This window comes from Mastomys coucha, unplaced genomic scaffold, assembly GCF_008632895.1.
Source record: "Mastomys coucha isolate ucsf_1 unplaced genomic scaffold, UCSF_Mcou_1 pScaffold1, whole genome shotgun sequence".
Classification (NCBI taxonomy): domain Eukaryota; kingdom Metazoa; phylum Chordata; class Mammalia; order Rodentia; family Muridae; genus Mastomys; species Mastomys coucha.
In genome coordinates this window covers 14880218-14892382 of record NW_022196891.1, presented here as the reverse complement: position 1 = coordinate 14892382, position 12165 = coordinate 14880218, and the positions used below count along the sequence as shown (strand labels likewise).

At 44.8% G+C, this 12165-nt stretch overlaps 1 protein-coding gene across 35 annotated transcripts in view; it reads right to left on the bottom strand.

The window, feature by feature from the left end:
- Window positions 1-12165, bottom strand: part of Clasp1 (cytoplasmic linker associated protein 1) — a 234636-nt gene that overhangs the window by 104430 nt on the left and 118041 nt on the right. For all 35 annotated transcript variants that reach the window (XM_031380324.1, XM_031380155.1, XM_031380271.1 and 32 more), the window contains 5 exons: window positions 8010-8162; window positions 4940-5013; window positions 3227-3319; window positions 1582-1727; window positions 561-696 (listed from right to left, as the gene is read on the bottom strand). In XM_031380324.1, coding sequence (XP_031236184.1) covers window positions 561-696; window positions 1582-1727; window positions 3227-3319; window positions 4940-5013; window positions 8010-8162 — 602 coding nt within the window. The remainder of the gene's footprint in view (window positions 1-560; window positions 697-1581; window positions 1728-3226; window positions 3320-4939; window positions 5014-8009; window positions 8163-12165) is intronic.

Here is a 12165-nt window from a genome sequence, read left to right as displayed (position 1 = left end):
CCCCCCCCCCCGGTGTATATGTGTGTTGGTAACTGGTGGGAGTTGGCTCTCCCTCCTCCGTGTGGGTGCTGAGGATTGAACTCAGGTCCTGAGGCTTGGAGGGAAGCAGCTTGACAGTTTTAATCCATACCAGTTTCAGGATTTGCCTAATGCGTGAGGATTATTAACCCTGGGTCGGCAGCTTACATTACAGTAAGTGCTAGAACACTCAAGTGCGAAGACTGCTGGGCTTCAGGTGAATGGCAAGCATAAGCACAAACAACTAAAAAGGAAGGGGGATTAGGGAAGAAAGACCAGAAGTGGTAGACGGAGACAGATGCTATGGACAACCGAGGACTTAGAGCCAATGGTAGGTGAATAAAGAGGTGGCTCTCAGTAATGGTGTGCCAGCCCACATGACACAACACAGACACTGCAGCTCTCAACACTTCCACCCTGGGAAAGTCACTGCTGCATGCAGATGGTGTGGACCCACCCTTGACAGGAGCACCTGTTACGCCCCATCAGCCATCAGGGCCTCCCACTCTCTTCTTCCATGGGTTTCCCCATGACACACTTACCCGAATGATTAGCCTGACAGCTACAACACCAGAAGTAGCCATAATTTTGGCACTGTTTGGGATTAAATTAAAGATAGTTGGCATGATGGCTTCAGCTCCATGATCAAACTTATTTCCCAGAACTGATGACAGGTGCCTGCAACGAGAAAGGACCGGCTGTGGTTGCATGCTCACACACAGAAGCCTCTCAGCATGCGACAACTTTCCTTCACAGGTCTCTAGGGGTAAATCCAAGGGTCGAAGACACCTTGAAGATAGACTTAAAATGTACGAGTAGAAAACTTAGCAAAGCCATCAGCTAACAAATTTTTTTTTAATAACTTCCACAGAAGTATTAAAAGAGCAAAAATAAGCCCTACAAGGCCAAAGATGAAGTATACACATTAAGCATGAACCCAACACTTGCCCCACCCCCTTTAGCTTATTTTTGTTTTACATATGAAACATGGTGCCCTAGTATCTGCCTATGCTAAGACTCTATGCAGTCACGGTGCTGGCCAGGTGCTGCGGCCACTGAGTTAACACCCGGGTGCATGGAAGCACGACATTTAAACCGAGCTACTGATAAAGCAGTGAGGTAGTACTCGGGCTACATCTCCTTCTCTCTCCGATCTGAGCACCGACTGAGGGTCTACATGCTGCCCAGGGCTCCACCACTAAGCACCCACAGCTCTGCGTGGCCATCCCTGCTACTGCACTCCACTAGAACAAGTACGCTAATGCACACTGTATCCTGTAAGCAAAAGTTGTGAAAAAAAAAAAATCCCATGAATTCTGTAAGATTTCATTTTTTAATTAAAAGTACAAGAGAGGCTTCAGAGATTATGCCCAAGAGTAAAATTTAAAATCCAACATACACTACATAGCTGGGCAGCAGCCACTCTGAGAGTATGGACACAAGTGTTAACGGACGAGGGTCTTGGGCACCAGCTAGAGGCGACCCCACAGACATGCCCCGGGAGTTAACTCTAGAGCTGAGAGAGTATCGCGGTGTGGTGAATGTGGTGCTCGAGGTCCTTACCCCAGTGTGATACAAGCTTCCCGCACTACCTGAGACCGCAGGTCCTTAGCAGAGAGCTTAAAGGCTCCGTCCAGAAGACGCAAGTGTTGAAAGAAGTTGTCGTACTCAGCAGCGCCAGCCAAGAGTAACGACCTGATCTTTCTTAGCTAATGGGTCAGAGAAAAGTCAGGGGTAAATAAAATATCTAACACTGAATATACATACAGCAGCCATTAATGTAAGATAAGCATAAAAGTTAACTGATAATAGGAACCATTTTTTAAAAAGTGATCTCTCTCTCTCTCTCTCTCTCTCTCTCTGTGTGTGTGTGTGTGTGTGTGTGTGTGTGCATGCCACATTTGTGCAGGTACCTGCTGAGGCCAGAAGAGGGGGTCAGATCCCCTGGAGCTGGAGTGACAGGTGGTCGTGAGGCACCTGATATGGTTGCTGAGAACTATTCTAGGGTCCCTTGTAAGAATAGCAAGTGCTCCCAACTGCGGAAGCCCCTAGAAACCATTTTGCAAAGACAATTTGGACAGCTGATCATTACCTAATACACAATGAACAAATCAGAGCCAGCTAAGACCCCATTTTAAGATGCAGCCTCCATTATAAATATGACTTTTCCTAAGAGCCGCTTTAGGTGTCTCTGTGCACTACAGTACACAGGAGCCCATGGCAGGCAGCAGAGGGCATTGGCTCCCAGAACCAGAATCTAAGCAGAATCTGTGCTCTTAACTGCTGAGCCATCTCGCTAGCCCTTAATGCTCAGGTTTTTTGGTTTTGTGTTCTGTTTGTTTGCTTTTTGAGACAGGGTCTCCCTTTATTTCCCTGGCTGTCTTAGAACTCTACATAGAGCAGGATGGCTGCAGAGAACTGCCTGTCCGTCTCTGCATCCCAAGTGCTAGGATTAAAGGCATACACCATCACACACCAACAAGTTGCTGTGTTTTCAAAATAGAAGTAGGGCTGGGTGTGGTAGCACCTGACCATCAAGTCCAGCATTCCATAAGCTAAAGCAGGAGATCCCAAAGTGAAGGCTAGCCCGGGCTAAAGAGCATGTGCTATTTACTGTTTGTCAACTTCACACAAACTAGAGTCACCTAGGAAGAAAAACCTCAATTGAATTGCCTTCATCAGACTGGCCTGCGGGTATATCTCTGGAGCAGTTTCTTAACTGATGATTGATGTGGGAGGGCCTGGCCCAATCCACTTCAGGTGGTACCACCCCTGGGCAGGAGGTCCTGGGTTATATAAGAAAACAAGTTATATAAAAAAAATTTAAAAGCCATTGAAAGGCAATAAGGAGTATTCCCTCACAGCCTCTGCCTCAGACCCTACCTTCAGGTTCCAACTGCCAGGTCCTGCCCCAGCTTCCTTTGGTAAGGGACTATAACCCATGAGCCAATATAAAGAAATAAACCCTTTCCCCTCCAAGTTGCTTTTGGTCCTGACATTTTTCACAGCAACAGAAAGCAAACTAGGACGTAGTGAGAGTATCTTGGAACAAACTCAAAAACCAAAACTCACTGTGAACAACAATAGAAAGTGAGGCAATTTCCTAAGAAGGTAAGATGTACACATGGTAATTTGTGTCAGTGAGTGTGCATGTAAATAAGTGAATATGCAAATAAACATAATGGAACCACAGGAAAGCAGCACTTACAGCGTTTACTCTCTGCTCCCAGTCATGCTTGTCATCTGATAGAATTTCTCTAATTTTGTTTATGGATTCCTCAAGGTCTCTGCTGGAGTAAATCTAGAAGCAAAATTAATGTATACTTAACAGAAGATAATGTACAGAATTAAGATAATTATTCTTAAATACATGAAGTCAAGGAAGAGAAACATTCACTTCACATGAGGAGTTCTCTGGGCATGCTCATCCTAGTGGGCCTGATACCCACGATCAACAGGAACCCCTTTGTTTGCTGTCACACGGAAGCAACCTTGTTTTAAACATCTTTACTAAAAATAAAAATCATCGAGAGTGTTGTCTACAAGAGGGGAAAACAAAAACTCAGCAGGTCAGTGATACGTTAGTCATGGTTTTTAAACCGTATGATTACTGAATGTGTATGATGGTGAAGAGTCGAGACAAGCATGCCACGGTGCATGGCAACTTCTGGCAATCACTCCACCCTCTACCGTGAGATTCGGGAATCAGGTCATCAGGTCTCCTCACTGGCTCTATCACTGACTCATCCCGGAATCATCTGAGAAGGAAGGCTCAGGGGAGGGACTGCCCAGGTCAGACCGGCCTGTGGGAATGTTGGTGTGGGATTGTCTTAATTATTGATTGATAAAGAAGGGCCTAGCCCACTGTACCAGGCCTAGCCCACTGTACCGCCAGGGCAGAGGCTGCTGGACTGTATCAGGAAACTAGCTAAGCATGGACCTGTGAGTGTGCCAGCAAGCCGCATCCTCCATCGTGTCTGCAGTACATCTTTGGCTGTGAGGGAGATTTCTAAGAAAACAGTTCTTAAATATGCATCTTCATCTTCTGTTCTAGTCAATCACCACCGCCTCTTTTTTGTAACCCGACAAACTTACTCTGCAGTAACATCTTTCGTACTCTTCCAGAGACATGAAAGGGACCAGGACTTCTGTTGTTGTAGTTTACAGGCCACCCATTTTCTAACCTGTACCTGAGGCTTGGATGGCCTTGAGACTTTCGGTTTCCATACTGAAGGTAAAGACTCTACGCGAAGTGGCATCAGGGTTTGGACATGAGTCCCCAAAGGTCCACTGTGGGAAAAGGTCAAGAGCCTGGGTGGTGCGACTAACAGGTGGTGGGTCAGTGGGGAGATAATTCTAGAAGGGTTGTTATGAAAGCCTGGGCTGACCCACCCTGGCCTCTCTCTGCTGGTCTGACAGGAGTTGCCTGCTGTTCCAGGGCCATCTTTCCAGCACCGTGAAGTAACACAGACAAGGCGTGCCTCTCAAGCTTGCTCTATATACTCTGTATTTTGGGCCTCCAAAGTTATGAGCTAAATGAATCTTTTCACTTTTATAAGCTAGCTGCCACAGGCATTTTACTGTTGTAACATAAAGCTCTCTCATATAGATATATTTGAAAAATAAAATCTAAAGACTATCACTATCTTGATTTAAAAAAAAAAACAACCCAATTACTTTTGAAATCTATTTTGACTCCCGTGTGGCTCTGTGTGTGTGTGTGTGGCACATTTGTAGGTAGCTGCAGATGCTGGAAGATGGCACCCAGAAGCTGGGGTTACAGGCAGCTGTGAGCATCTCAATATGAATGTTAAGAATCAAACTCAGTCCTCTTGAAGAGCAGTAAAGGCTCTAAATAAACCACTAAGCCATTTATGGAACCACTACACTGACTTTAATAGCAGAACAGACCCACACTCACCTGCACTACAGGTACGTCATCAAAGGCCTTAATAAAATCCTCTTCATCCACAGCACCGGCACCTTCTTTTGCAGCTGTTAAAAAAATAGTTTTTAAAACAAAGATACTGTACTACAGTATTAACACTGTACTACAGAATTAGGAATATACAAAACTGAAATTATATTTTGGAATGCTTAGAATTTAAGATAAGATTTGTTCTGTATGTATGAGTTTGTGCTTGTGTGTAACTGCAGGCACTGTGTGTGGGTGCACACAGAGGCCAGGGGTACTGGAACCTCTGAGCTGATTCCAAGCAGTCCTAGAACCTAAGTCTCGTCCTCTACAAGAGCAGCTGACACTGTCACTGCTGAGCCATCCCTCTAGCCCCTCAACGTTTTTTAGTGATCAGTCCAAGTTTCTCCCAAAGGCGGTGCTAAGATGCCCTGCACACTTGAAATGAAGGCAGGCCTGAAGGCAAAATGGCATAGTGGAGACTTCTAGAAGGGTTGGCAAAAGACGGGTAGCAGAGGATTTTGATCACCCTGAGACTGTCTAACCATTCTGTGCTGCCTCAGGGAGAATCACACCTGTTGACTAGTCCAAAACCCAACATGACCTCATCTTATTGTGCTCCATAAAAATAGTTTTTACACCGGGGTCTGTGTTCATCCTTGAAGCCCCAGGAATGATTTATAGAGATTAGCATACCTACTTTCTTATTGGACACCTAACTTTGCATTAGGGTCTTGCTGGATCTGTTACAGAAAAAATAACAAAAAATAGGTTTAAAGACAGCCCAGGTAGCAGGAAATGTGATCACTCGAGAGCAGCAAAGCCACATGGCTGTCAATCACGGGCTGTAGTGCACAATGAACCGTCCTTCTGCTTTGGCATTAGATAAGAGCACTGTGAACAAAGAGCAAGGGCCTCGGAGACCACGGCATCTGAAATGCGACTACAGCAAGCAGGACTATGGTGTTAAAGAAGAAAGGATCAGGGCAGGACTGAAGGCAAGACTGGCCCAGTGGAGACTCCTAGAAAGGCTGTGGGTGAGGGATGGGCAGCAAAGCAGTCATGGGATGGTGCAGGAACTGAATTACCCTCCCTGTTTATGCTATCACTCAAGGGAAGATTGAGACTGGAGAAATACATTAAAGGGATATCAGTGGGGCAGGTGAGATACCTCAGCCGACCACCTGAATTTGTTCCCTGAGATGCACGCCATGGAAGCAAAGAAATGACTCCCCAAGTTGTCCTCTGACTTCATTAGGCATGCCAGGGTATGCATGTGTACATGTGCTCATGAGACACACACACACACACACACACACACACACGGTCTTGATACACGCTGCAATGGAGGTGAAAATACTCTCCTTGAAAAGCTAAAGAAATGGTTCAGAGGTTAAAAAAACTTGCTGTTCTTGCAGAGAACCTAGACTGGCTTATAGTCATCTATAGCTCCAGGGATTTGTGCTGCAGGAACCACACACACACACACACACACACACACACACAAACATTCATTTACATAAAATAAAAATAAATAAACCTTTAAAAATAGTGAAGCTTGTGTTAAATAAACAAACTCAACAACAAAAAATTAACAGCACTCGAAAATATTCAGAAGAGTGACAAACATGAGCACAGGAAGATTGCCCTTCCTGTGGCCAAAAGGACCTGCAGACTGGCCAGTGGGGCTGGAGAGGGCAGTGGCTCCTTGTGAATCCAGGCAAGATACTGTGATTCCAGAACAGACCACCAGGGAGCAACACTCCTAAGGCCTTCCGTCACCCAGAAGCGGCCACCAAGGGGTGGCACTGTCACCCCTGTGGGATTCTATCCCAAGACACAACATCATCAGTGAGCGTGGTTTTAAAGCAAGGGGCTCCATGATGTGTTAGAGGTAAAGGTTAAGAAACTGGAGTGCAAACTTCAAATGTGACAGCGAGCTGCGTGGTCAGAGGCATAAAGAGCTGGTCAGTCTGTCTAAGATGAGGAGTGACAGGGAGAAGGTTTCTAAGGACTGGTTGTTATCACCAGGTTTCTGCATTATGGGCCATTACCTGCCGAGCCATCTCACTTGGTCTCCTTGTGTTTATTTACCCAATACTCACACTGCTACCTGTATGAACAAAGATTTCAATCTGGCTCTGGTCTTAACAGATTTTTTTTTTTTAATTTTATTTTTTTATTAGATATTTTCTTTACTTACATTTCAAATTTTATCCCCTTTCCTCATTTCCCCTCCAAAAACCCCCCTACCTCACTTCCCTTCCCCCTGTTCACCAACCCACCCACTCCCAATTCCCTGTCCTGTCATTCCCCTACACTGGGGCATCGAGCCTTCTCAAGACCAAGGGCCTCTCCTCCCACTGATGTTCCACAAGGCCATCCTCTGCTACATATGCTGCTGAAGCCATGGGTCCCATCCCACCATGTGTACTCTTTGGTTAGTGGTTTAGTCCCTGGGAGCTCAGGGGGGTACTGGCTGGTTCATATTGTTATTCCTCCTACGGGGCTGCAAACCCTTCAGCTTCTTGGGTCCTTTCTCTAGCTCCTTCACTGGGGAGCCTATGCTCAGTCCAATGGATAGCAGTGAGCATCCACTTCTGTAATTATCAGGCACTGGCAGAGCCTTTCAGGAGACAGCTATATCAGGCTCCTGTCAGCAAGCACTTGTTGGTATTCACAATAGTGTCTGGGTTTGGTGACTGTTTATGGGATGGATCTCCAGGTGGGACAGTCACTGGCTGGCCTTTCCTTCAGTCTCTGCTCCAAACTGTCTATATTTCCTTGAACTTAACAGATTTGGTCAAGGCAAGGCTGGATCCAGATCCCTAAATAGGGTTTGATCTTCACCTCGAGGTTGTGTTGTCCTCTGTGCTGTCTGTACTCTGACTGGCTGGCCTCCCTAGTATGTGGTGAGCACCTGGCATCTTAAGCCAGGATTGCCAGTTCATCAGCATCAACAGAGCAGTAGCAGGACAATCAAAGACTGCAAAAGCAAGAATGTGCACACACAGGGACACAGTAGGCAAGTAGTCTTGATGAGAACCCCAGAACACCATACAGGATGTGCTCTTACCTGAAGACTTAGATCCAAGACTGGATGACATGAGCCTACGGGTGGTCCCCAGGCTAACATTCCTCCGGGAACTTGATGGAGCCTTGGATGACGAGGAGCTGGCAGAAGAAGGCCTGTTGCCATCCACAGAATCTTCATCATCAAAATTTTTTTCTGAAAAGGAAGCACAGAAACCACTGTTCGAAAATGGTATATTTTTACCTATACACAGAACAATCATCGGTCTTGAAAATACTGGTTTACATCTGGAAGTGAGGTCCTGGCAAAGCTTAGAATGAAACTACCAAGACTGTTGTTTACCTTCGAGAGTCAGAATGCTCTCCCACTGCCATGTGGGAAACATCTGACCCTTTCTCTGTGCACATTTTCTAGCACACGTGTGCGTATGTGTGTGTGTGTGTGTGTGTGTGTGTGCGCGTGTGCGTGTAAAATATGAATATGTAGGCACACAGGGTACACATGAGGATAGTGTCACATGAGGATAGTCTGTGACACCTTCCACCTTGTTTGATAAGGGTGCTCTCTGTGTTTTTCCAATGGCTGGCCCATGAATTCTGGGACCTTTCCTGTCTCTGGCCCCCACCTCCACACAGAAGTGGAGGCCCATGCTGTCAGGACAGATTTTATGTGGGTTCTGAGACTCTGAAATCAAGTCATCACACTCGGACCATGAGGGCTTTTACTCACTGAATCTTCCTAGCCCCATATTTTTTCAGTTTCCTCCCCAAACAGGGCCTTGTTCTGTAGCCCCAGCTGGCCTCAAACTCATGATCCTGAGAGCTAGGACTACCAGTGTGTCCCACTGAACACGGTGCAACGAATTTTGAAAAACTAGCTGAACAATACAGCTTCTTGAAATAGTTCAACTTTTCCTCTGTGGTGAAGTATTTTTTTCATAAAGCTACTACTTATAATGGTTGTAAGGTACTCTGTGAGTGGAAATGCCCACCGAGACACCCACTGTCAGGCTCACTATCAGAAACAGGGTTGTAAACTGACCAGATGGCTTGGTGAGTAGAGCCGCTCGCCTCCAAGCCTAATGACCTGAGATGGATCCCCAGAACCCATGTCACAAATGGAGAGAACTAACCCCCACAAATTGTCCTGACCTTCACAGAGGCACCCTGGCTCCCCTACTTATGAGCATGTAAGCATACATACACACAAAATTAATAAGTAAACAAACAAACAAACAAATGCAAAGAATAAAAAAAATAAGGACTGCAACAAACACCCTCAAATAACCAATTTGCCAATTTTAAATTAAGAAATGCCAATGAGCAACATTACTGGGTCAATCAGCATGAAAATGCTTACTAATGCACTAAATTTATCTTCTGAAAAGCCATATAAATGTCTACTTTCCTAGAAATTCAAGTGCCTATCTTGCTGTACACCTCTGCTGACACTGAACTGGATTATCACTTACACACATCACACACATGCCCACACATCACACACATGCCCACACATCACACACACATGCCCACACATTACACACATGCCCACTAGACAGACTGGCAGAGAGTACGTTTTCTAGGCTTCACTCCCTTTAATGAAGCTCAATTTATTTATTTATTTTTTATTACATTATGCATGTTTAAACCTTCAAACCATCAAGACTCATTATCTCCTCTGTTGCATTCAAAATTTAAAAGAAATAAAAAATAGCCAGGCGGTGGTGGTGCACACCTTTAATCCCAGCACTTGGGAGGCAGAAGCAGGCGGATTTCTGAGTTCGAGGCCAGCCTAGTCTACAGAGTGAGTTCCAGAACAGCCTGTGCTACACAGGGAAACTCTGTCTAGAAAAAAAAAAGAAAAAGAAAAGAAATAAAAAATTATCTATGGTTTTTAAAATTCAACCTACTTATCAACAGTTTAAATTTATTTGATTGTTATTATTTTGTGTGTGGCCGTTCATGTGTCATGGGGCAGATGTGGTCAGAGGAAAACTTTAGAAAGGCTCTCTGTCCCCCTGTGGACTGGCGATGAGCTCAGGGTGTTAGGCTCAGGCAGCAAGCATTTTCCCGCTGAGCCATCTCTCCAGCTCTACCTGCAAACATGTTAAAGATGCAAAATTAAAGCTTATGTATCAAATTCCAGGGACTTATGGAGCAAGTGTGAGTCATTTAGGATGCTAAAATCACCTTGGAGTAAACAAAAATAAAAGGAAATCTAACATCAGTCAGGTACCAGTGATTTCCACAGTCACTGTTTTTGGAATATACTGGGAGCAGCCAGCTGTCATCTACACAGTGCAACGACAGACAAAGGCGGCAGGGACTGGGGTGACAAGGCTGTGCAGCACCCACAGCTTGCTGCTCACAGCAGTCGGTAACTACAGTTCCAGGGCATCTGATCCCAGTAGGTTGGAGAACTTAAACACAGAACAGCAAAAGAAAAAAAGAAGGGTGGAGGAGGAGAGCGAGCCCACATCGCGAGACAGAACACATAGAGCTGGACTCCCAGCAGGGTACAGTAGGGGCTAGAAAACATCAGGAACGAGTCAGATGTTTTTTTGCAACTTTTTAAAACTTTTATTATTTAAATGCATTTTATACAAACATTAATATTGAGTATTTTAAGAATCAAATAATACATAAAAAATTTGTTCAACTTTTATATTCATATCCTTGCATACCCTAAAAATATCATTATTTAATACTATCCATAACTGAGCATCCTATATCTAATGTTAAATACTAATTGTTTCAAAACATACACAATATTCTTTGGGAATTAAGCATAGTAAAAGCATAAAATATGAAAAATGAATCATTAACAAATATATTCAAAAGTCCTTATATGATACCACCTGACATAGTGAGAGAGTACTTAAAATGTGAGAGTCAGATCTTTAATTGATGAGGAAAATATGCCCACAGACTCAAGAAGCTGCAAACAAACAAACAAACAAACAAACAAATAAGGAGAGAGCAGAGAAAAGACGCTTGCTGTTTAGTTCCCTGCTACTGTGATGAACCCCTCTGGGGCAAAGCAACTGAAGGAGCAAACTATTTCACCTTACACTCGGTGGGCCACAGTCCAGCTACCATTGAGGGAAGTCAAGTAGGAAAACGCAGAAATCTTATGCAGAAACCAGAAAGGAACACTGTTTGCTGGTCCACTCAGGCTCGCTCAGGATCCCGCTTAGCTAGCTTTCTTACACAAGCCTGGACTGCCTACCTAGGGATGGTGCTGCCCACAGTGGGCTGGCCTAGGGATGGTGCTGCCCACAGTGGGCTGGCCTAGGGATGGTGCTGCCCACAGTGGGCTGGGTACTCTACAGACATGCCCTCAGTTGAGACTCTCCTCTCAGATGAATAAAGCTGTGTCAAGCTGGCAACTAAGGCTAACCACAACACACACCAGGACCACTGTGCATTGCTTAAAACCAGTGAAAGACTCAGAGAGCAAAGTGTATCTATCACAGGCCCCGTGAGGCCAGGCAACAGGAGAGTGGAGCACACAATGCCCTGGTCAGAGAAAGCAGAACTGCAGCTGGAAAATGGTGAAAGAAATGTACAATGTAGTGTTTTTAAACCAGTAAAATACATTTTAGGAGTCAAGGCAGGGACCAGCAGGGTGACTTGGTGGGTGAGGGCACTTGCCACCAAGCTCAACAACGTGACTTCTTGCTCTGTGACTCATGTTGTGAAGGAGAGCACCTCCCCATGTTGTTCTCAGACTTATATACATGTGCCATGGCATGGGCACACACACACACACACATAAAAAATGCATGAATAAAATAAATTTAAATTAAAATCAAGAAGAGAGGCAAAATATGTTGATATAAAAAACAAAATGCTACCCCCGGCAGCTCTCAGTCCAGGAAATGTTACAGAAGATCTTCAGACCAAAAAAGTGGAGCGGTTGGAATGCTGAATTTACATAAAGAAATAAAGGCAGTAAATACATGAAAATTAATACTTTCAGATCTGATTCATTTTTTTCTTTCTACACAGATGAAGGGTTATTTAAAGTAAAAATAAGGGCTAGTAACACTGGCTTCTTCCAGAGGACCTAGGTTGGATTCCCAGCATGCACATGGTGGGTCACACCAGCCTCTAACTTCAGTTCTACAGGATCCAATTCCCTCTTCTCACTTCCTTGGGCGCTAGGCACACACATGGTATACACATGTACGTAAAGA